This window comes from Schistocerca nitens, chromosome 4, assembly GCF_023898315.1.
Source record: "Schistocerca nitens isolate TAMUIC-IGC-003100 chromosome 4, iqSchNite1.1, whole genome shotgun sequence".
Classification (NCBI taxonomy): Eukaryota; Metazoa; Arthropoda; class Insecta; order Orthoptera; family Acrididae; genus Schistocerca; species Schistocerca nitens.
Window position 1 is genome coordinate 786454214 of NC_064617.1, and position 27091 is coordinate 786481304.

The following is a 27091-nucleotide window of genomic DNA, read 5'->3' on the forward strand; positions in this document are numbered from 1 at the left end:
CTTCTTTTCTGCTCGCTGAGTTATTCAGCTCCCTTTGTAGCTCTAAAATGGCGTTTTCAGCCCTTAAACTGTATTTATAAGCTATTTTGTAGACCATTTGTTACCGTGTCTGCCTGCTTAGCCGTGTGGTAACGTGCTCGCCTCCCCTGCAAGCGGGCCCGGGTTCGATTCTCGGCCGAGTTGGAGATTTTCTCCGCTCGGGGACTGGGTGTTGTGTTGTCCTCATCGTCATTTCATCCTCATCACCGGCACGCAAGCCACCCAATGTGGCGTCGACTGAAACAAGGCTTTCACTTGTGTTCATCGTAACGTAAGCGTCTGTGTACATTTTGAATGTTAAGTAACCTGTCTGTAACTGCGGCTACTAGATGGCAATCTTGGTGTAATGTTCATGTGCCTGCAATTGCTAAAGAGGTCGCCTCAGTCTGATGCTACTGTAGCTCGATGCATCTGAGCTGCCCATAGTGTCTTGCCTTCTATGTATTCTGTTTTACAAATTTTGTGACTAAAGTTTTATTGCTTGATTTTTATTTTAAGACGTGACATGTAAATATTGTTCCTTTTTTATATTACTAGCTAGTACTTACACGTAATTTCTTTTTCTCCCCTTTAATTTTGTGATTATGTTATAGGCCAATTTGAGAGTTTTATTTCTGATGAAGGCACTCACAGCAGTCGGCACTGGATCAAAAGACTCCTTTTTTGCGACCGAGGGCTACTATCATTGTTAATTTAAAATATAAAATGTATGAAGAATGTTGTTTAGCTAGCAGCGATACATTAATCAGCACGGCTGACTTTGGGGACATCCATTAATTAAGTGAACTCAAAATCGTGAGGAGATGGTCTAGCAAAATCTCACCAAATCTCATTTAAAAGGGAGGGGTACAATGAAAATTTCACGTCAACTTTTTAATTCGGAGACTATTGAAGTATCCGCCAATCTTTATGGTCTCTCCGAACTGAACTGAGTACTTTACACAAGTGTTCATACGCGGGATCCCCGATTGGAAACGAGTACCTCACAAGTGCCAGATTGCATTCAGGGGCCGGCCGCGGTGACCCAGCGGTTCTAGGCGCTTCAGTCCGGGACCGCGCGACTGCTACGGTCGTAGTTTCGAATCCTGCCTCGGGCATGGATGTGTGATGTCCTTAGGTTAGTTAGGTTTCAGTAGTTCTAAGTTCTAGGGGACTGATGACCTAAGATGTTAAGTCCCATAGTGCTCAGAGCCATTTGAACTTTTTTATTTTTTTGTATTCAGGGAGAGCGCTGCAGCACGGGTCGAAGTCACTGCGTCTGTCTGTCAGTGCTATTCTGCAGCGCGGATGAAGCCGATATTACAGTGTTCAACACGAATTTGCATAAAAACCTATACAATGCATACGTTAAGCATAATGCAGGCAAGCTGAAAGAATGTCCGAGCAAGAAGTTATCATTCGTGGAAGGAAGCTAATGTGAAGCTCACAGACAAGAATTCTCGTAGTGATCATATTATTCAACAGTTTGAAAACCTACGAAATCACACGGTTTAAAGGAAGGTACAATGTTGTCTTTCACCTGCAAAGTAGGTAAAGGTTGAATGATATTTAACGTATACTCGCATAAAGGCTGTATACATGGAAGAAGCCTGGAGATACTGACAGGTTTCAGATAGATTATATAATGGTAAGATACAGATTTAGGAACCAGGTTTTAAATTGTAAGACATTTCCAGGGGCAGATGTGGACTCTGACCACAATCTATTGGTTATGATCTGTAGATTAAAACTGAAGAAACTGCAAAAAGGTGGGAATTTAAGGAGATGGGACCTGGATAAACTGACTAAACCAGAGGTTGTACAGAGCTTCAGGGAAAGCATAAGGGAACAATTGACAGGAATGGGGGAAAGAAATACAGTAGAAGAAGAATGGGTAGCTCTGAGGGATGAAGTAGTGAAGGCAGCAGAAGATCAAGACGAGGGCTAGTAGACATCCTTGGGTAACAGAAGATATATTGAATTTAACTGATGAAAGGAGAAAATATAAAAATGCGGTAAATGAAGCAGGCAAAAATGAATACAAACGTATCAAAAATGAGATCAACAGGAAGTGCAAAATGGCTAAGCAGCGATGGCTAGAGGACAAATGTAAGGATGTAGAGGCTTATCTCACTAGGGGTAAGATAGATACTGCCTACAGGAAAATTAAAGAGACCTTTGGAGGTAAGAGAACCACTTGCATGAATATCAAGAGCTCAGATGGAAACCCAGTTCTAAGCAAAGAAGGGAAAGCAGAAAGGTGGAAGGAGTATATAGAGGGTCTATACAAGGGCGATGTACTTGAGGACAATATTATGGAAATGGAAGAGGATGTAGATGAAGATGAAATGGGAGATACGATACTGCGTGAAGAGTTTGACAGAGCACTGAAAGACCTGAGTCGAAACAAGGCCCTCGGAGTAGACAACATTCCATTAGAACTACTGATGGCCTTGGGAGCGCCAGTCCTGAAAAAAACTCTACCATCTGGTGAGCAAGATGTATGAGACAGGCGAAATACCCTCAGACTTCAAGAAGAATATAATAATTCCAATCCCAAAGAAAGCAGGTGTTGACAGATGTGAAAATTACCGAACTATCAGTTTAATAAGTCACAGCTGCAAAATACTAACGCGAATTCTTTACAGACGAATGGAAAAATTTGTAGAAGCCGACCTCGGGGAAGATCAGTTTGGATTCCGTAGTAATGTTGGAACACGTGAGGCAATACTGACCCTACGACTTATCTTAGACGCTAGATTAAGGAAGAGCAAACCTACGTTTATAGCATTTGTAGACTTAGAGAAAGCTTTTGACAATGTTGACTGGAATACTCTCTTTCAAATTCTGAAGGTGGCAGGGGTAAAATACAGGGAGCGAATGGCTATTTACAATTTGTACAGAAAACAGATGGCAGTTATAAGAGTCGAGGGACATGAAAGGGAAGCAGTGGTTGGGAAGGGAGTGAGACAGGGTTGTAGTCTCTCCCTGATGTTATTCAATCTGTATATTGAGCATGCAGTGAAGGAAAGAAAAGAAAAATTCGGAGTAGGTATTAAAATCCATGGAGAAGAAATAAAAACTTTGAGGTTCGCCGATCATATTGTAATTCTGTCAGAGACAGCAAAGGACTTGGAAGAGCAGTTGAACAGAATGGATAGTGTCTTGAAAAGAGGATACAAGATGAACATCAACAAAAGCAAAACGAGGATAATGGAATGTAGTCGAATTAAGTCGGGTGATGCTGAGGGAATTAGATTAGGAAATGAGACACTCACGGTAGTAAATGAGTTTTGCTATTTGGGGAGCAAAATAACTGATGACGGCCGAAGTAGAGAGGATATAAAATGTAGACTGGCAATGGCAAGGAAAGCGTTTCTGAAGAAGAGAAATTTGTTAACATCAGTATCGATTTAAGTATCAGGAAGTCGTTTCTGAAAGTATTTGTATGGAGTGTAGCCATGTATGGAACTGAAACATGGACAATAAATAGTTTGGACAAGAAGAGAATAGAAGCTTTTGAAATGTGGTGCTACAGAAGAATGCTGAAGATTAGATGGGTAGATCACATAACTAATGAGGAAGTATTGAATAGGATTGGGGAGAAGAGGAGTTTGTGTCACAACTTGACTAGAAGAAGGGATAGGTAGGTAGGACATGTTCTAAGGCATCAAGGGATCACCAATTTAGTATTGGTGAGCAGCGTGGAGGGTAAAAATCGTAGAGGGAGACCAAGAGATGAATACACTAAGCAGATTCAGAAGGATGTAGGTTGCGGTAGGTACCGGGAGATGAAGAAGCTTGCACAGGATAGAGTAGCATGGAGAGCTGCATCAAACCAGTCTCAGGACTGAAGACGACAACAACAACAACTACTACTCGCATAAAATACCAATAAAATGTCAACTTTTTAGGATCCCATCAAAACAATTAGTACTATTTCGTGGAGCCTTTTTGTCCTTCTGTCTGTCCATCCATCCGAATACTGTGCAAGGTTGGCACGTTTAAAATAGTTTTTTTAATCACATATTAAAAACACTGTTCGATACACTTTCTAAATTAAAATTGGTTTTATTAAATTATTTATTTCACTGTTTAAAATTGACTTTTACGTATTTTTACCTGACTACGGGTAACCCTCAAGTGAGCGGTGAGAAGGGGAGGGGTTCCCATCAAATCTCACCAAGGAGAGAGGGGTGTCCAAATTTTAAAGAAAATACCTCACGTAATTAACGGACGCCCCCTTTCATGTAACTTCGTTCATAACGAATAGCATCCTGTATATATACACTTTGTAATTTACTTCGTTTCCTCAAGACCTGCTCAACAACTTACCATTCACGTAAACATGATGATACTGAAAAAAGGACACAAAATTGACTTAGACTTTCATGTACTAGCGCATGGGATAGGTAGGTCCACCACGGGTACTGCAACTCGTACATTTGACTCTGCAGTTGACAATATACAGATGGAGACGAAGGGAGAAGTGCACACTGGTAAATCAACAAGAAAACGGCTCTGGGCACGAAGGGACTTAACATCTCATGTCATCAGTTCAAATGGTTCAAATGGCTCTGAGCACTATGGGACTCAACTGCTGAGGTCATAAGTCCCCTAGAACTTAGAACTACTTAAACCTAACTAACCTAAGGACAACACACACATCCATGCCCGAGGCAGGATTCGAACCTGCGACCGTAGCGGTCGCGCGGTTCCAGACTGTAGCGCCAGAACCGCTCGGTCATGTCATCAGTCCCCTAGAACTTAGAACTACTTAAACTTAAATAACCTAAGGACATCACACACATCCATGCACGAGGCAGGATTCGAGCCAGCGACCGTGGCAGTCGCTCGGTTCCGGACTGAAGCGCCTAGAACCGCACGGCCATCGCGGCCGGCGGTAAATCAACCAACCATCTTGAGTTGAAGGATTGTGTGACCAGAATGTACACCAACGAAGAGAAGGTAGAAATGCTGGTCGTTTATAGAGAATATAAGCAGACCAACAATTGCAATAATATGTGTTTCCATTTGTTTACTTTCAACTCCAGCAAGTGGAAGTGTTACGTTGCCCCGGTGCTTACACAGCGTGCTACTTGGGGAGAGTCAAAATCAAATTTATGTTTCGTTTTTAATAGCAATATGTTTACGTGAATAGTACTTTGTGATACGTTTTTGAACAAGTATTGAGCAGAGAAGTGTATTATCGGATAAAAAATTTAAGTACTATTTAAAAAAAGAGGTACCGCTATTCATATTTTCGTAACTAACAAAGTAACAAGAAACAATCATACTGGTTAATGTTCCATTAGTAGCTAAACAACATTTACTTGATAGCCTACTTTTTTATTTTGCTTCTAGACGAAAAGTAATCTATAATCGTTATAAACATATCGGGAACAGCAGTGATCGCAACAAACTGGTAATAAAATGTCAAACGAAACTATTTGGTTCCAGAGACGTTTTTATGTTTCAAACCTCTGTAGTCTATACGGGTTGAACATTAATAAAACAGAAAAACTGCAGGGACGAATTCTTGCCTGAAAATGGAGGAAGAAACGTCCTTCAAATGTGTGGCCCGAAATGCATCGTTGCCATGGTAGATGGTTCTGCCGAATGAATGTTCCTCTGAATGATTCACATGGCTCTAAGCACTATGGGACTTAACATCTGAGGTCATCAGTCCCCTAGACTTAGAACTACTTAAACCTAACCAACCTAAGGACATCACACACATCCATGCCCGATGCAGGATTCGAACCTGCGACCGCAGCAGTCGCGCGGTTCCGGACTGAAGCGCCTAGAACTAATCGGCCACAGCGGCCGGCGAACGTTCCTCTGAGCACGTGCCCTGTGTCCCTTGTGTGTTGCAGGCTGTGTGATTGACGCAGCATACTGTAAGCAATAGTATGGTCCAGAATTTATGTCGGGAACAAGCCGAGATGGTGTTTGTGTAAGGCCGCACAGATGTAAACGGTTGAAAGACGGGATGGCTGTACCAAAACAAGTACCCTCAAAGACACCGACCACATCATACAACTTTTCAAGCCAGTTTTGAGCGTTTGCGTCCATTTGCTTGGCCGTACACAAACACCATCTTGGCTTTTCCCGACATGAATTCCGAACCATTATGCTTCTTATAGTGCGCTGCGTCAGACACAACAACCTGAAACACCCAAGGAACACACTGCACGTGCTCAGAGGATCTATCATTCGTCAGCACCATCCACCGTGGCAATGATGCATTTCCGGACCTTTTTTCCTCCACTTCCAGTCAGTAATCCGTCCCTGCAATTTGTAGGTGTTATTAATGTTCACCCTGTATATGAGTTCGCAGCTAGTGGTCCAGTGGCTAGCGTTGCTGCCTCTAGGTCCCGAGTTCGATTCGCGGCCGCGTTGGTGATTTTCTCTGCCCGGGGACTGGGTGTTTGTGTTGTCGTCATCGTTTCAACATCATCATCATCATCATCATAATTGGTGCAAGTGGCTCGACTGGATTGTGTACAAAATAGGATTATGAAAAAATTGTCACTTTGTACGGGCGCTGATGACCGCACAGTTGAGCATCCCACAAACCAAACATCATCATCACCCTGTATATGCAGACCGAAGCGACGAATGAAAATTTGTACCAAGGCCGGGATTCGAAACCAGGTCTCCTGCTCACTGCGCATGTGCATCTATCACCACACCCCCCTGGCATAGTGGCTTTGCACAAATGCATGGACTATCCTAGTGATCTGAGCTGTAAATGGAAATTTGGATTGAGGATAGAGGCGTGTAGTTGAGTAAATCCACTGTGCCAGGGGTATAGTGGTTAGCAAATCTGCCGAGTGAGCAGGAAACCCGGGTTCGAATCCTGAGCTTGGTACAATTTGTCATTCCACTTGAGTCTGCATACATACATCGCAGTAATAAAATATTATACAGAGCAGACTTAACCGCCTTAAAAGATTTTTTTTTTCGTAAGTGGTGAGCGGCTTCGACCCAGAGTTGATCATCTGCGTACCGTACTCCAGTGGAGACGATGGCTTGGAGCAGGAACTGTGGATAGCACCCACTGAGCAGTCGACAAGTGGTACTCAGTTCCTGCTCCGTGCCGTCATCTCCACACGTAGTGACTGGAGTATAGTCTGAAGATGATCCACATTGGGCCGAAACCAGTAACCACTTATGAATAAAAGTGGTTTTATGCTATCAAGACTGTTTTTATAATATTTTATAAAAAGCCATCTGGCGATGACAAGATAATTGGGATACCCTGTACACTGAACGAAAATGTCGTCATTCCTACTTACCTGTGCGGCAGTGCTGAAACGCGAATCGTTTGCTTATGCGAGCAGTGCATTCTGACATGACTGCGTAGGCTTCCGTGACCAGAGTCATTTGAAATAAAAGTTTTTCTAAGTGTGGTACAGCGTCATAAAGTAAAAACCTGTACCGGAGAAACCAATTTTTCGGCCGCAGTGACATTGACCTTCTTCTGGGACTACTGATGTGCGTAGCTGTGAGGAGTCGCTTATAATTTGTCACTGCCGTTCACTGAACGTGACGTAACGTCATAATTTTAAAAGGTCATCGTTACGATTGGTCACTTGAAGTGGAAGGAGCGAGAACATTATTGTAATAGGTTGATACGGTGGAGGGGGTGGGGATCTGCTATTGTCCATTGCTTCTTGTACTGTTTGCTATGATTGGTGCTCATTGGCGGATGAGGCGTGGCCTCCCGTTTTTCTCCTCCTGGTCGCAGGCTGATAGGAACACGCATACGAGAGCACGAGCGCTACATTCGTCGTGCGTAAGTCTGCAGTGGCCGAACACCGACAAGTCCGCGACAAGAATATCAAGTTTAACGAAACCCGCGTACTGGTTAAGCAGCCGGCTTTGACGAATCGCAAGATCAGAGGAGCCGTAGAAGAATAAAACATCCTAACAACATGAACAGCGAGGATGGATACAAGCTTGCCCCATCCTGGCTGTCAGCCCTCAGAGAGCGACAGACCGCACCAACAACACGTGACGCGAGCGCTACCGGCGGGTAACTGCCGCCGCGCGGCATGCGTCTGCCCACGCCTCATCGTCGATGAGTGTCAGCCACAGCAAACAATGCAAGAAGCACTGGACAACAGCAGATCCCCACTCCCTGCACCGTAGCAACCAATTACACTACTGGCCATTAAAATTGCTACACCACGAAGATGTGCTACAGACGCGAAATTTAATCGAGAGGAAGAAGATACTGTGATATGCAAATGATTAGCTTTTCAGAGCATTCACACAAGGTTGGCGCCGGAGGCGACACCTACAACGTGCTGACATGAGGAAAGTTTCCAACCGATTTCTCATACTCAAACAGCAGTTGATCGGCGTTTCCTGGTGAAACGTTGTTGTGACGCCTCGTGTAAGGAGCAGAAATGCGTACCATCACGTTTCCGACTTTCATAAAGGTCGGATTGTACCCTATCGCGATTGCGGTTTATTGTATCGCAACATTGCTGCTCGCGTTGGTCGAGGTCCAATGACTGTTAGCATAATATGGAATCGGTGGGTTCCGGAGGGTAATACGGAACGCCGTACTGGATCCCAACGGCTTCTTATCACTAGCAGTCGAGATGACAGGCATCTTATCCGCATGGCTGTAACGGATCGTGCAGCCACGTCTCGATCCCTGAGTCAGCAGATGGGGACGTTTGCAAGACAACAACCATCTGCACGAACAGTTCGATGACGTTTGCAGCACATTGGACTATCAGTTCGGAGACCAGGGCTGCGGTTACCCTTGACGCTGCATCACAGACAGGAGCGCCTGCGATGGTGTATTCAATGATGAACCTGGGTGCACGAATGGTAAAACGTCATTTTTTCGGATGAATCCAGGTTCTATTTACAGCATCATGATGGTCACATCCGTGTTTGGCGACATCGCGGTGAACGCACATTGGAAGCGTGTATTCGTCGTTGCCGTACTGGCGTATCAGCTGGCGTGATGGTATGGGGTGCCATTGGTTACACGTCTCGGACACCTCTTGTTCACACTGACGGCACTTTGAACAGTGAACGTTACATTTCAGACGTCTTACGATCCGTGGCTCTAACCTTCATTCGATTCATTTATTGCGAAACCCTACATTTCAGCAGGATAATGCACGACCGCATGTTGCAGGATCTGTACGGGCCTTTCTGGGTACAGAAAATGTTCGACTGCTGCCCTGGCCAGCACATTCTCCAGATCTCTCACCAATTGAAAACTTCTGGTCAATGGTGGTCGAGGAACTGGCTCGTCACAATACGCCAGTCACTACTCTTGATGAACTGTGGTATCGTGTTGAAGCCGCATGGGCAGCTGTACCTGTACACGCCATCCAAGTTCTGTTTGACTCAATGCCCAGGCGTATCAAGGCCGGTATTACGGCCAGAGGTGGTTGTTCTGGGTACTGATTTCTCAGAATCTATGCACCCAAATTGCGTGAAAATGCAATCACATGTCAGACGCGGTATGATGCTCGGAAAACTTTTGTGCCAAATGCATTTTGACGTTTGTTTTCTGCCGCCTACACTGTGTTGCAGTTTTATGAGAGAGCAGTTCAGAAGACGGTTGTACATCGTCACGCGAGCAAGCTAATTCCTGCTCTATCCGGTCTACGTTTCGCCTTGTCGAGTAGTGTTTGTGACTGTGTGTCTGACCGTATGGTCTGCAGGGGACTTGGAGCGCCTGCGACGTTACTGGATGACGGGCACGTGCAAGCCCGGTAAGCAGGAGCACAAGTCGAGCGACCCGCTGGCGCTGGAGCAGTTCCTGTCGGCGTTCCTGCTGCTCATGTCGGGCATCCTGCTGGCCGCCGTGCTGCTGCTGCTCGAGCACCTCTACTTCAAGTACGTGCGCAAGCACCTCGCCAAGACCGACCGCGGCGGCTGCTGCGCCCTCATCAGTCTCGTGAGTACCTTCCACACGCACTTGTCTCAAACGTTATGATGAAACCTGTAATATGACATGCCAAAAATGTTTTTGTGGGTGAAGTTTGGGAAGTGTATCGTTGCTTAATATAAGAAAAATAATGATTAATATACCACGTCATAGCACGGATATCCTCCGCCAATAAAATAATACGTATCTTGTGTAATCCGGGATGCTGCTTCTTAATGCTGCCGTAGGTTCATCTTGGTGTTACTGCATCGCCACACGGGAATCATGCAATGATAGAAATAACTTTCAGTACTTCTTGCTCACAGAGAATTTTATTTCGCACGCTAGATGTTCGGCGGCGGCGAATGTACGAAGTCTGACTACATGCTGTTGAAACAAAATTCGGTCCAAGACTGACCTATGGCGGCGTACAAATCACCTGTACCGGTTCATCAAAAAGTCAGTATAAATTTGAAAACAATAAATCACGGAATAATGTAGATAGAAAGGTGCAAATTGACACACATGCTTGGAATGACGTGGGGTTTTATTGAAACCAAAAAAATACAGAAGTACAAAAAAATGTCCGACAGATGGCGCTTCAACTGATTAGAATAGCAATAATTAGCATAATAAAGTAAGACAAAGCAAAGATGAAGTTCTTTACAGGAAATGCTCAATATGTCCACCATCATTCCTCAACAATAGCTGTAGTCGAGGAATAATGTTGTGAACAGCACTGTAAAGCATGTCCGGAGTTATGGTGAGGCATTGGCGTCGGATGTTGTCTTTCAGGATCTCTAGAGATATCGGTCCATCACGATACACTTGCGACTTCAGGTAACCCCAAAGCCAATAATCGCACAGACTGAGGTCTGGGGACCTGGGAGGCCAAGCATGACGAAAGTGGCGGCTGAGCACACGATCATCATAAAACGACGCGCGCAAGAGATCTTTCACGCGTCTAGCAATATGGGGTGGAGCACCATCCTGCATAAACATCGTACGTTCCAGCAGGTTTTTATCAGCCGGGCTGAGGATGATGCGGTTCTGTAACGTATCGGCGCACCTCTCACCCGTCACGGTAGCAGTTACAAAACCAGAATCACTCATTTCCTCGAAGAAAAAAGGCCCGATAACCGTAGATGTGGTAAATCCAACCCATACCGTGCAATGGAGTTTCCACGACAGTTCTAGGATTTTCTGTAGCCCAAATTCTGCAGTTGTGGGCGTTGACGGACCCTCGGAGCGTGAAATGAGTTTCGTCGGTCTACAACACGTTACTAAACCAATCGTCATCTTCCGCCATCTTTTGAAACGCCCACACCGCAAATGCCCTCCGCTTCACTAAATCGCCAGGTAACAGTTCATGATGCCGGTGGATTTTGTAGGGATAGCATCGGAGGGTACGCCTCAGTGCCAACCAAACAGTAGTGTATGGAATGCTGATGCGACGTGTGACTGCACGAGCGCTGACTTCCCCGTGCATTGACGAACCCGCTATAGTCTCTATTTCTTCCTGAACAGTGTCAGCAGCATTACGCCTTGTGCTCGGTCGGCCACTACGGGGTCTATCGTCTAAACAACCCGTGGCTTCGAACCTCGAAATCATTCTCGCCACAGCTGCATTTGTCAACGGACCTTTACCCGTTCGAATCCCCTTCCTATGGCGATAGGATCGTAACGCCGAACTAGCACATTCCCCATTCTGATAATACAGCTTCACTAAAAGCGCCTTTTCAGGGACTGCTGGGGCATCTGATTCTCTCTCTCATTACAGCTCCGTTTATACACGATTGTCATGCACAGTCACTGATGTTTTGCTGTCCAGCGCCATCTGTCGGACATTTTGTGAACTTTTTTTGGTTCTAATAAAACCCCATGTCATTCCAGGCATGTGTGTCAATTTGTACCTCTCTATCTACATTATTCCGTGATGTATTCAGTTTTCAAATTTATACTGACTTTTTCATCACCCGGTATTTATATGGTTTTAATTAATTACTGTCATTGTTACATATTGAATTTTCGATTTATACAATTAAAATTTTTACATACATCTTCCCAAATCATGTAGAAATTTACATGAAATAAAAAAGAATAACGTCATACAAAGACAAGACATAATGTGTTTCTTTAAGACTATAAATTACATGTTTTATCACTATGACAATGTACCTCGTTAATTTGCACATACTATTTTACTGACTTAAAAGAATGTCATCCTACCATTTTCAGGTGAACAGAACAATTAGTTTTATTGAATAAAAGACCTAGGTTCAATTAATTAAATTCTGTACGAGTAAAATTTTACAATTCTATATGGTCGTAATTACAGTTCTGTTAAAACCAATTAAAACATGAGTATGCTTAATTCTGACTGAAAAACCATCGTGTCATATTTCTATTAGGGACAAAAATAGATTTTTGATTTAACAAAGCATAAAAATCGCTGTCTCTTGACGACTAGGAATATCGGAACTTTAATCGTTAATTATTCCATAATTACAATAGCAATTTTATTCCTATCGTGTGCCTGAGTTTGTATTATGTGCAAACTGTGATGGTACATTAGCTTTTAATCCAACATGTTTCCCTCATTCTACCTACTGGTGAGGCCCAACGTAAACAATGTCAAAACAATAGCTTAAATTAGTGCAAATTACTAAGTTGCTGCACAAAAAATCTTCGGTGTATTCGAATCCAGATAACCAGAAAAGACAAAGTCAAAGCAGCAGCTTAAATTGGTGTAAATTACTGATATTACATATATGCCCTCTTCGGAAGAGTAGGGACGGGACTGGAAAAGGATACAGGATCCCAAAAGGCTTTGTGGTATACACTGCCGGAAAATAAAATTGCAACACGCTTATGGACAAGCTCATTTTATCCACAATTACTGAAACACGTACTTCATAATTATAGGAGTATATGATAGCAAAAGTGAGGCGGAAAGCAAAAAGGAACCTCTTGTCGGCAAAGTCAATTGTTCAGTATCGACGAAAAACATGGTTAGCCTCAAAACCATATATTTTGTTTTTTATTTTTATTTATTTATTTATTTTGCAATTTAATGCACTTTACTTCGCCCTCTACAAGCTACGACCGAAAATAAAGCAATATCGAAATAAATAACACTCAAATTCGTCGTCAAAGCAATGACTACCGAGCCTAGAGAAAGGTACCTCTTGTCGCGTATGGAGAAATAACATGCGGCGACAAGAGGTCCCTTTTCATTAATATAATTGGCTAATATGCATAACTTTGAAAAGAAGTCTCTCCTGAATGCTAGCGGCAATTGAGGCAACTACTACTGGTTCTCTCAACAGAAGAAAGTGTACGAACTCATTAAAAGTTTAAAAAGTGGGATGCTCTGCAAAACCACCTATATCTTTGGTCACCAGATCAAAATTAAAACGCTGAAACGTCTTAATAAGGTGTGTAACACTACAGGATTGATTGCAAAAGTGGATGGACGTATAGAGAAACTGAAAAACGGCCTTCCAGCGTTATTTTTTCTAACTCCGTGGAACAAATCGGCACTAGATATTTAAAATACTACACATGTATTAAATCGTAACATAACTATTATTTGCAGCTGCACCGGCACCAGTGGACGTAACAAGGAATGACCAGCGTGATGCAGTGGACAGGGACATGCTGCAGTTGCGGCTAGCAGCAACTGAAAACATGACGTCATAGTCACGAAAGTTTTCGACTTGGCCGATGTGTATCGAGCAGAGTTAGAGAGCAAGGTGACACTGCTACGGGGACAGACGGTGGCACCTATAGCTCATATTAAATGTTTTGGTTTTATTATGTTGATTATAAGAAATTATGGTTCCGCTACCTATAATTTAAGCACTACTGCATTGGTACCCAACTGGGAGGAAATAACCCCTGACGAGTATAATCTTGTGTTAAAAATTCGACACAATAAGACAATATTACAGTTACAAACTGTGCGTTCGTCTTCAGGCAGCGTGACTGACGGCATGCAGTTACCCGGACTTTATTCATTCAGTATTTGAGAATGTGAGCACTTTCCGATTTTCAACAAGCTTTACACATAATCTCGAAACTTTTTCTTGCTGACGCTCCCACAAAACGATAAAAGGAGAAAAGTTTATCACTTGCGCTACTACATTTTCGCTGTAGAACGTAAGCATCAGACATAACATTTTCATTTATTACTTCTTTGCTACAGACTCTACTCGCAACACAATTTGCGGACAGTATCCATATGGTACAGCTGCATGTACGAGCAAAATTATATCACTGTATGACACGTAGTTCAAGAGAAATAACGTCATAAACATCGATATGTGTGAAAAACTGGCTTTTGTTTAAAACAGAGCGTAAATTAGCCAGACTATATTTATCTGGTGTTTCATAATGAGAACATTTAGCGACTTCCAACAACCTTTAAGCATAATTTCAAAACTTTTCCAAACTTTTTCTCACTTTCAACGTAAAAAGAATCTCCGTTTCTTTAAAGAATTGGGGGTGTACTGATTACCACTAGTTCACAAGGCGATAATACTGATTACGTAAGTCCCCAACAATTTTTTCCTTAAATACTGACATCTAATGTGTGACACGACGTGGTGGAGGTTACAGCATGTGAAACGAAAATATGAACATCATCTTTGCCACACAGCCCACCCGCTACACACATTTATTATTACTATTACTGTTGCTATTCTTATTGCTATCACTAGTCCTATGACTATTCATATTCCTACCAGCGGCAAAATGCTCTTATCGGACCACAAAAATGGCAAACATGCTCCTGCTTAAAAGACTCTGGCTGAAAAGTGAGATGCCAGCTGCCTCATACTGCCTTCCTCAGCACTTTTAAAAAATTTTCCTCGAAATTTTAAACAGGAGCATATTCCCCTTTTTGTGCTCCGAAAGGAGCATTTTTCCGCTGGTTCCCTTCTTTTCCCTGCCACAGCAGAGCATATCACTCATATGAAAAGAACTTTATGGGTCTGTAAAATTTTGATAGCTTACGTGAAACTGAAACAACGTAAAACTAATTTTACATCTTCAACTGGATTATACATGAACAAAAATTTTGCTTGTGCTACAGTACCACAGCATGGGGTTCCCAGAACCCTTCAGATGATAATGGAGTCACTTCGCAGCGTATGTCTCCGTGCTACGTCACTTTACAGACTCATTCCGGATTTTACGTGCGTGTTTTACCTGTACAAGTAGGGTAACTGTGAACCTCTGTATCTCAAAAACGGTTAAACATAGTAACAAAATTTTCAACGTTGCTCGATATCGGTATCTTAGTACTATATCGTAAAAATTTGAGCCATTTGTTGTGAATAGCCATCTTGGAATTCGCGTCTTTGTTTTGGCACGCAAAAATTGTTAAAAACGTTTTTAGGAGAATTTTTAACAAACAACCATAAACTGATGGTGCCTGCATAAGCCTCTTAAGTCCCACAGTAAGCGACACCAAATTCAAAAAGGAACCAACCGATTCGCTCTATTTGCCTAAGCAGGAGGAACTATCTACATACTTTGACTCCGTACTGTAGCATAGCGATACTAAGACGATCCTTGTTTTGCGTTTAGAGCTGTTCCCTTGCCTAAGGCTTATCCGACACTTTGACTCGAGGTATGAGCCCCGGAAGAATCCCGTTTTTATGCGCGGCATTTTGGGAACATATTAGAGTGGGCATGCTGTCGCTTGCGTACCGATTGCCATTGTTACTATTGTTATTGTTATTACTTTTGTAATTAGTTGCAGTGATAAGACAAAGAGAAGTCTTCCAATTTCTGCCAGTTCAGAAGTATGGAGTCAGGCAAACATGTAGGCCAAACAACAAAGCACATATTTCAGTTTGGTTGATTTTATATAGGGATGCAGGGTGTGGGTGAAGCAAGTGCCGCTTGGGAAAGGAGAGTTGCAGAGGAGGCATGTTTTGTAACAGGTGTCTATCCTCATTATCGAAAGTAAGCTCTTTTTCTGAAAAGGAGTTACAGATTATCACTTGCAACAAACATATATCCACCATTCAAAAAAGAGAAAAGGTTGTTACATACCAGTTGTCACGCTACCTAATTAGGCCATAGTTTAATACAATAACTAAATTCATTTACCTTCCTTCATTTTAAAAATGAAAGTGTTCAAAGAATATTCTTTTTCATTCTAAAGTTTAGTTAGGCATTAATACTGGTGACGGTGTGGGGATAGGGGGACGAGTGGGGTGGATGTGTTAGTAATAAATATTTGATTGCACTCAGGGGTAAAGCCTCAGAAAGGCTAGGACCAACTGGTCTACGGTCACCTCTGCAAAAAAAAGGTTAGTTGCTGTCGAGGTTTCACAGGAGTCAGATTGTCCTGTTGTCCATACACCTGGGTTGTTACACTCATTAACGTAGTCCCATCTAGGAAATATCAGGACAAAGTTTTTGAAGCGTAGAGGTTTAGGGGAGAGGGGAAAAATTCTCTGTGACATTTTGGACAGATATGGGTCTGCATACTTATTGTCCTTGCCAGCAACAACATTATATGCTTGGGTGTATGGTTTATTAATTGGGTATTTATCATTGTTACTAGGCGCCAATTATGTCTCCTGGACAAACTGCAGGGATATCATTCCCGTAACATGTCAAAAGTCATCATCATAAAGATAAATCTGATTGTAACATCGACCCTTCAATCTAGATTGACGTGTTGACTTTTGTCTATGTTACTGGCGTCCCTTAGGTGCTAGGCTGTATGAACGTGGTTGGCAATGCATTCATGTTTGCTGTTGTACATTGGCTTGCCAATGTTATGATGTCTGCACTTCAATTTTTGCGATTGTCACAGGTGGTCGTGTCCACTAACAAAAAAATTGTTTTCGGACTGTTATGTTTCCACCTACATATTTTTTGTTAGCTAACATTATGAAATACTGATACATGTCAAAAAAAACAACAATAGGCCTTACTGCACTTTTTATAAAATGGTTTAGAAATTGCCTGAAAATAGTGCAAATGTCATGGTGTTTTAATCTATCAACTGTACAGTGGGCAACCATTTACAGTCACAAGCTTATATTTATAATGTTTTGGACAGAACCAGTTATTCTTAGTTGGTAACAAATTAATTTTATATTTTGTATGAATCACTAGACTGCAATTTATTAGCCTGTACAGGAGACGACTTCAAGAAGTAAGTTACACATTATTATGACGGGCCAAGTAACTTTTACTTAATGGTGCACTACACTTTAAAGTGGAACAGATACATGACATTGTTTTCATACATAGTCACCAAGTTGTTGTAAACAAAGGTTGAAAGATCCTACCAATCGTTCAATCTCTCAACAACTGAAATCTGCTCCTTGGCCATTGTGCCAGTCAAGAATTGTTGTATGGATATCTTCATTGTTGGAAAATCTCGTTGCCCCCAGATGACGAAAAGACTGCCTGGAAATTATTGTCGCTGGTCAATGTAGACGGTCTTCTTCCCAATCGGCATCACCAGCATCTGTGGGACCCTCGTCAAATTAATGGCATTATTTCACTGTGACTGGGCACAGCATTGCAGCTGTTCCACATGCCACTAGTATTTCACTGTGAATCTATGTGAAATTGAGATGTTTTCCCCATAAGAATCATACTGCCCTGCTTACTGGAGCTTTAAAGTATTTTCCCACATGCAGTGGAATTTCAATTGCAAACTGGGATGCACCTATTATCCGTCTGTAGCAAAACTGCGTTGGCAGGTAACCCAAAACATTTACTCTCTCCTGGCAGTGCACCGCTTTTGTTGCACAGTACTCTTAGCAAGGGAGACATGTGTAACTTACTTTCTGAAATCCCTACACACCAGCTGTATTGTGCCAAAGGTATAACCTCACTAAGTCTCAGCATACCATATGTATTCCGTCCATGTGACTGATACATAAAAACTGAAATAAATGTCATTTTGCACATTACTTTCACTTCCTAGAGTATGGGCAAATCACTGACCTTCCGCGGAGCAGTCTATGAAGCTCAGGACCTGCTAAGACATCATCGCTGTTCAGATCCGCTCTGTGACACGCACCTCTGGAAGGTCAAACACGAGCTCGACTTAGCCCGTCTAAAAATCAGGCAACTGCAAAAGGAGCTGGAATCCAGAGGGATCAAACCCAGTCAAAGGTTTGTTGTCTCACTTTTTTATTTCACTCATCACACACTTTCACAGAGAATGATTCACTCTGCTGTTTATTATGAAGTTATGTAACGATTAACACAAATATTTTCAAAATAGGTGTCTATATATTCTGTGGAAGCTGAAGGTGATCATCTGCTGTGGACTTACATGTTCTTAATAATTTACATGCTTTCTCTAGACCAATAGTATCATACAGTATTGTAATTGTTCTTTACAGATATGTGCATGCTTCAGATATCTAAAATTGTTTAAAAAACCCACCTCTTTACAAACTCCCTCTAATATACATGTATGGTTGTTAGAGGAAATCAGCATATACATCTGTACAACAGGTTTAGAGCTCATTAAATTATTGCTTGTTTTCAGTTAATTTGATACCCAAAATTATGAAAGAAAACACCAGAACCAGAAAACTGTTGATCATAATTGGTAGGGTAAAAAGCACATAACAGTTTATGCTTTAAGTGATGAAGGATAATATAAAGGAAACTGAACATGAAATTTAACTACAGAACTTTACTAGTGTCGAATATTGCCATGAAAGCGAGATTCTGTAAAAAAAATTTAAAAATTAATGGGAAAGGTAAAGTATGAAATGGAGAAGTGTTAAAGGATATGATAGGAAACATCTCTGTGATAAAACCTCGGAAGAATGGGGAACAAGTTAATGACACATCTGCTTATCTATTCAAAGGAAAGTAAAATATAGGGTAAGATTTAGAGGAATGGTCAAATAATAAAATACACTAAGCAAATTAACTTGATAGCAGGTGTTTTAAATGAAAAACTAAATACAAAATATGATGAGATGGAGAATGGCATAAAACAAACTGAGAGGCTGAGAACTAAGCAAAAAATTATGTGGAATCTTTTGGCAACTTGTCCACTTAGTCTTATTTCCCAGTAAGACTTCTAACTGCCAAGTCTGAAGCTGCTATTTTAGGGATTTACTGAATGATGACAAGATAGTTTCAGTTTCATATTGCACTATTTCTACCAAAATGCTATCACTACACAAATCACCACCGGTGCAGATTTAGTATGGCCAGCTACTCATTAACAGTTTTTACAGTGCTACCTAGCTATAGCTGCTGGCCATCAGCTGGAAAAGTTACACTCATTCAAAATAAAACCAAACTTTCTTTTTCATATTGACAAGCAGTGGTAGCAGGTGCTCGTTAAAACACATTACACGTGTTTCATTATTCTCATATCTACATAGTCCATGCTGACCATTTGTAGTGCTTACCTACATTGTTACTTTTCAAATTTCAATTCATTGTTTGCATTTACATATACACACAGGTGACAATGTGTGACAAGTCCTTGGTGGGTTTTGAGAAGTGTGTGGCACAAGCTGTCTGTGCACGAATAGTGCAACTGCCATATGTTATGAACTAAGAGTCTGTTGGCTAGGAGCTGGCAGCTGATAGTGTCCCACACATATGTTATATTGGGTTCAAACCAGATGAATATGGTGGCTGATACATTGATGTGCAGTCACTGTCACACGCCTAAAACCACTTTGGCACAATTCTGGCCTTTTGGTACATACTGTTATCCTAATGGAAGCTGCTGTGGCCATTGGAGAAGACATCAAATATGAAGAAAAGGCAGGTGATCCACAATAGTGTTCACATAGCCCACAGCTTTCATAGTTCCTTTGATTAATACCACAGGTACCAAAAGCCCAGTTGAACGTCCCTGTAGCATATGACTGCCATGTTCACTGGCCTACATCTGTGGCACAGTGATTGTCTCAAGCAGCTATTTACCTGATTACAGTGGCATATCAAGCTGCATCCATCAGTCTGGTGTGTCAAGAAACATCATCTTTCTTGTCAGAAAACATGTTCCCATTGCTCTATGGCCCAATTTTGATGGTCCCATGCCCACTGCCCACTCCAGTCATAACTGATGGTGTCATTGGCTCAACGTGGGAACACACAGTGCCCGTCAAAGCACTGTACCTACCATCAGATCAACCATCTATTGGGCTACTCAAGAAGGGACACGGCTCCATACCCCAAGTTCTTTGATCAGGTGAGGACGTCCATCAATTATTTGAGATTTCATCCTCCAGCAACCACTTTCTGTAGATGCTCATAAGAGCAGCACACAAACAGCCTACCATCTTACCCATTTACAAGGTGCTCATAGACAGGTGTCAGGCCATAACAACGTGCCCTTTTTGAAACTTTCAACTCGTATTGTGACGAAATATTTTTTGTATCTTTTTTTTTTTTTTTTTTTTTTCTCAAATTGTGAGGGCAAGGCAGGCTGTTGTAGGACTTAGATCTTTGCAGCCAAATATGCTAACAAGCTGTAGGACTGAGGCAGAGGCAATTCCAAGTGGGAAGCTTGGATGGGAGTATCTAGTTCTGGAGTTTGCCCAATGATCAGGGAAAAGAAACCCAAAAATTGTGATGAGACTAATGGAGTGGAACTATTTTAATTTGTGTCTGAAACAATGTTTTCCATTTATATACTTTCCTTACTGTGTCACTTGCCCAAAACAGCACCTGACGGCACTCAATCTTGCTGTGGGCAGTGGTTGTGACGTTTTGGCTCCTCAATGTATGTACTATAGCCACAGATGATGGGCAGTAACATGCAAAATCAAATTGTCAAAAGAGTTTGAATAAGAAAATTAGTGCAAACAGCTTTTGTTCACACTTACTTGTTAGAATGACAACCACCTAAATAAAAATGCTTTCATTCTAAAACAATCATCCTTACCTGGAGAGCTGATCAGTAGTGTGTTTGAGACTCTATTAAAAAATTAGGTAGATCCACAGCTTCAGCATGCAAAACTGTCAGTTTTTTGTGAAAGTAAGACAAACGGATAATTATTCTTGAAATTTTCATATTTTTTACTGTGGACAATTCAGTGCTACGGTGAATAATGCTTATATGCACACACATAGTAAATTCTCCATTATAGGGACACAATACTTCCTTTCAACAGTAATGAGCCATCTGAGCAACTCCAGAAAAAAGATTGCAGCAGAGGGATCACAAAAATCGTGTTAAAGAGGAAAATTAGAAGGACTAACAACCTAGAAGAGCTTAAATAAGATCACAGCTCAACATGGGAAATACCCCACCTGCTCAAAAATAATAGCAGATAATACTCCATTTGAGCAGGTCTCCATTTTTAATTTTTTAGTATGTGACATAAGCTGTGATATGGACAAGAATGTAGAAAATTATATTAACAAACATCAATCAATATGTAGTATGATAAACAAAACATTCAAAAACAAAATTAAGATTTTTTAAAACCATGGCTACACCTGTACTGTTATTTGAAAGTGAGTCACAGACCCCTAAAATGTAATAAAGATAATCTACAAACAACAATAACGAGATTTCTTTGGAAAGTTGGAGATGCTACCAGGGAAGACCATATAAGAAATGAGTGTATTAGGAATCAACTAGGTATTTATAATATTGATGAAAACACTTAAGAAAGTAAAACATTGTGGAAACATCACCTAAAAGGAATGAGCATAGAGAGAATCCCACCTCAGACTACACATTACTAGCCAATAGGAAGAAAGGATGTAAGAAGACATAGAATGAGGTGGCTGTGAAAAGTGAAGATTTAACAGGTACAAGTGCCTAAACCATAAAGTGTAGAAGAAGCAGATAGTTTTAATTTTACAAAGTTAGTGATCATAGGTGAAGAAATGGTCCAAGATCACAGTGCCACTATTGATGGTGTGCATGCAGCTTACCAGAAAGCTGGTGCCTGTCAAAGAGAAGTACCTGTGGCCCAGCATCTAGGCAATCCACAAGATGCAGATCTAGTGCCAGCAATTGTACTGGCCAGGAGATATCATTACAACTAACCAGTGCAGCATCTTTGTTCTGAAGTTACATGCTATTTTCCACGCAAGGAAAGACAGGACAGTTAGAATTTACTGTCACAACAATGTAATTTTGAACAGAAAATTCCTGAGAGAAACAAATACACTAACAATCACTTCCTTTTCCCCAGTGATTTTGAAATAAAAAAGAAAAATGTATACAGATGTTCTGTATAATTCAGACAGAAATCTGAGATGGAGGTAAACACATAAGGGAAAAACATTACTAACATGTAGTTCAACTTTCATGTAGCCATTACGGCTCTTGTTGCAATAATTACACCATACTCCATTAAAGATATTTTAGTAGACTTTTTATAATGACAGATTTGTTAAAACTCTTCAGTATGTAACTATAATAAGAGTCACTTTCCTATTTCAATTTTGTAGAATAATCCACTCACATATTAGTTACAGCATTTGCCAATTTTGATGTCTTTATTTAATTTCCAGGTATTGGTACACTTTTGCTGGTGTCACACTCTTTTCAGATACTGGAAGCAGTTCACCTGTTACATTCATTTCTGAACTAACAATTTACTTGATTTTAATTGCTTGTTTGTCAGACATTATAGGAGAAAAATGTGCTAATCAAAAAATATAAGCACGTACATTATGATACAAAATAGTACTAGCATGTAGTGATACTCGGTGGTGTACATATTTTCATGCTTGAGCTTGAGTATTCAGATTTGATGACACTGGCATGTACTTGCACATGCAATGCAAGGGTACAAATAAAGTATCCAGCTTGAGGCTCATAACATTTAAGGCACTGTAAACAACATATTTTTTTATAAAGATAAATGTAATTAAATCACATATTAGTTATAATTATTGCCTATCTTCATTCCAGCACCATTTATGCTATGTTTATAGCTTTTTAAAAAATATCTTTGGATTGTGTTTTCAGATTTCTTCAAGTGCTTAATGATTTTTTTTAATGAGTAATCCTAAGAAATTTGATTGAAGATGCCAGATACTGGAACATCAGAACTATTTTGCTGTTCCATTTTTCTTTTCTAGCTAATAGGAACTATAGTGCATGTTGTAAGTTATTTATCCATAAAGTGATAATTTTATCTGTTAATGAACAATTTGTATTTCGTTAATTAACAAGTGAGTTGTATGTGCCCTAACTTCAAGGTGGAAGTAATTTCATTTAGCAACAAACTTGGAGTTTATTGTGATTGTTTATCAGTAGCCACACAGTAATAGACTGCATGCAAAATAAAATAAAAACTGCTTATAGATCTAAGTATTTTCTGTGAGCCATCCATAGTATATAAAAAGAAACTGTGATTCCTTACAAGATATGGTATTGCTTCTTCCATGGGGAAATATTTAAAAATGTATACTAAAAATGCAAAGTGTGGTTTCTTGCAGTAAATATCTTACACTTTTCTCATAATGCATAATGTTCAGAAATATAGCTGATGTCATCAATTAAACATCAGCAGTTACCTTAACTATAAGTGTCTAAAAAGATAAACTTCATGCTCCATCTTCCTGGGCATATTTTGCTTGCAGGATGACAACTTTCATCTTCACTCACAAATGAGAAATACTTCATGAGCAGCATTCCAATCTCATTACAATTTTATTTACTTTTTATTACACAGCATGTTTTGAATTGTCTCGCATCTTCAATTGTTTACATACAAGCTTACTACAATTTCATCCTACTGTTAAGTGTTCTAATAAGGTCTCCTTAAAATATAAGCTGAGTTAAACAAGAGATGGACATAAAAGTGGTGTATGAGGAAGATCCAAACTGCACAGTTTTGCACTGTTGTCATTTTCCACATTGGTTGCATATATTGGGAGCATATTAACTACTCAGCTAACTTTTACACACAATTACAGATTAATCCACACAAAACTGAAAAGGTACTCAAAATTTTCCTTAAAGCTGACAGAAACGGTTCTGAATTTTGTTTTAAATAGTTCTAGCTACTGCTATTAAATGCAAGATTTATGCATGTGTATAAAGGTCATAAATTGAGAATCTCTTCCTAGTATCTTATTAAATAATAATTACAATTATAATACAACAGGAATGCTACCCATTAAAAATAACATGTAATAATAGTTGTAATATAGTCACAGTTATGAGGAAACCAACATGAAAACAGAGTAAGAAAAATTAATCAAAGTAGTTCAGACATTTACTCCTGATTAAGCTACAGAAATTTTTCTCTAAAAAAGAGTCAATAACAAATTCTTCATAACATTTTACAAACCTAGTCTGTTACCCACATATAACTTTTCTTATGTGCCAGTTTTTTTCCACATTACAATTTAACACTGATTTGACAACTAGCAAATAGCAATACGTGCTTCTGTTAGACATAGGCCAGTAAGGATCTTATTCATGGAACCATTCATGCCTGAATCACTCAGCAAAGTACAGAAAATCTAAATCAGGATGGAGAGCACTATTGTCATCATCATTATTTTTTTTTTTTTTCATGTGCGCAGTTCATTGTTTTACCCAGAAGAATTCTTCAAATCTTAAACAAGTTGAGTTAAATCAGTGACAGACGTAAAGAGTGTGGTGTATGAGGAAGAGTGTCAATAGTCCAACTGCATAATTTCGCACTATTGTCATTTGTCATGTGAGCTACATACTTTGGTGAATCTCCAGAACTTCACTCATGTGGGCCATTCTAGGTGTCATTATTATTATTATTATTATTATTATTATTATTAGAAGTAGTAGTAGCCATAGTAGATTTCAAGGATTTTCAGAGAACAGTCGAAAGAACACATTAGGAAACTGCCACTATTAACATCCTCAGGTGAAGCATTAATTTTTCTACATGTTTTTGGTATTCACATACCAAACTATAAAATGACAGCTGTTTTAGAAATATAGTATTTTATGTACAAAAATGGAATGTTATTAAGCAAGATGAAGAAGAAGTTCCTGTTTCTCAGAAGCCAAGCAAGCTCCACACCAGAATCCTATTGAACTGTTTTCTTCTTCTTCTCACCCTGTCCACTTTTCTCTCTCTTTGTCACTTCTCTTTCATCTCTGTAAGGTGTCCCAAATCTTTAGGGTCAAAATTATACTGATGGTAGAGGATAAAGAACCTATGGCAGTAATGAATTTCATGTGGAATGAGGTCTTGAATGGCAAATGTGTGTCAGCCATATATGTAAGCCACATATGTTTAATAAAAATACATGTGCTTACCACATCAACTACCTTGTAAAATAATACACAGTCATCTCGGATATGTCCACAGTTGTTCATCATTTGGATTTTCAGCTCCTTGTGTTGACCGTGCTTGCAGTTAAAATTGTAGGATGTGAGGTCTGCCAGCTGCAGAAATAACACAGATAATCGGAACACACAAATCCACAATTATTTCTAATCATAAAACATCAGAGGAAATCACAGCTAACAAGCTAAAACAAAAATTAAAACAGAACAATGCCATAGTAACAAGAACAAAGGGAATATTTCTGTAATTATGGATGAAAAAGAATACGTAGAGAAAACACTAGATTTTCTCAAAGTCAAGGTACCAGAAAAACATTCAACAGACACTGAAAAACATCAAAAATACATTCTCAAAATGCCAGGTAAAGAGTATGACACAGAAAAATCCAAAAGCACCCACCCTAAATTCCCTACCAAAGGTTCACAAGGATAATATCCCATTAAGGCCTGTCATTAACTTCCGAAATGTTCCATCCTACCACCTGACCCAACAGACACACACACTACTAAAAAAATTGTAGACTTTTGATAGCAACAGGAACCTGGAAAACTCAAAGGAGTTAATCGACAGAATCAAGACCATACACATACCAGACACAGCAACTCTCATATCATTCGACGTCACATCAATGTACACTTGTATTCCAATAACTGAAACAATCAGCATCATCACACAAAGATTAAAACAACAAGGAAACACTCCAGATATGCACATCAATGAAATAACAAGCATACTCAAGACCATAACATCACAAAATTATTTTGTGTTCAACAAAGAATTTAATTCTCAACATGAAGGACTGCCAATGGGATCACCAATTAGTAGTGTCCTAGCTAACATATTTATGAACAACCAGTAGAACATGAACTTCAGACACATAATAAAAGCAAAAAACTACAAAGTTATATGCTGGTACTGTTATGTCAATGACTTAATATGCCTGATTGATGAACCACATCCACACAGAACAACTACACAATGAAATAAACAACTTACACCCAAAAATTAACTTCACTTTAAAAACAGAAACTAACAACACACTACATTTTCTAGATCTTACCATACATAAAACAAACAACACACACAACTTCACAGTATTCAGGAAACCAACAACCACAAGCACTACCATTCACAACCTACTGAACAACCCATTGACACATAAGCAAGCAACAGAACACCCATGAACAAACAGAACTACACACTAGAACTAAACACAATAAAAAAATAGCAGTAGAAAAAGGTTATGATACCCATATGGTAGACAAGTTAAATCCAAAAATATGTAAACAGTACAAAAATGAACATACCACACACACACACACACACACACACACACACACAATTCCTCACGCAACACAGTACAACACAAAACACAAACAGTGACCACTACAAGACACAACACAGCAACAACACACACACAAAACGAAATGGCACATACTCACCTACAATAGCACGATTGTTCACAGAATAGGCAACATATTAAAGAAACAGGGACTCCAAATAGGACACAGGACAGAGAACACAACACAGAAAAAGATCAGAACACAAGAAACACCCTTCGAAAATCTTAACAGATCAGGAATATATGAATTCACATGCAACACTTGCCACTCAGTGTACATAGGACAAACATGCAGAAACTTCAAAACCAGATATTCAGAACATCTCTGTGCTTTAAAAAGCGACAGCTCCGATAGGTATTATGTATTGAATGTGTTTTAATTTACGTAGGGATGTTTGAGTTTTTAATTTTTGAGGTGTTGTGGATTTGTTTTTGTTTTTCGTAGTTGTTGGCATTGGTTTTTTCATATCAGTAGTTATAGTTGACATTTATAGGTCAAGGGAAATGACCAGTTCCAATTTTCTTATTTTATATTTAGGTATAGGTGTTTTG

At 40.1% G+C, this 27091-nt stretch overlaps 1 protein-coding gene across 1 annotated transcript in view; it reads left to right on the top strand.

Annotated features, from left to right (window-relative positions):
- LOC126252566 (glutamate receptor ionotropic, NMDA 2B) overlaps positions 1-27091 on the top strand; it is an 874952-nt gene that overhangs the window by 777809 nt on the left and 70052 nt on the right. Inside the window, exons 12-13 of the mRNA XM_049953467.1 lie at positions 9720-9955; positions 17889-18079. Coding sequence (XP_049809424.1) covers positions 9720-9955; positions 17889-18079 — 427 coding nt within the window. The remainder of the gene's footprint in view (positions 1-9719; positions 9956-17888; positions 18080-27091) is intronic.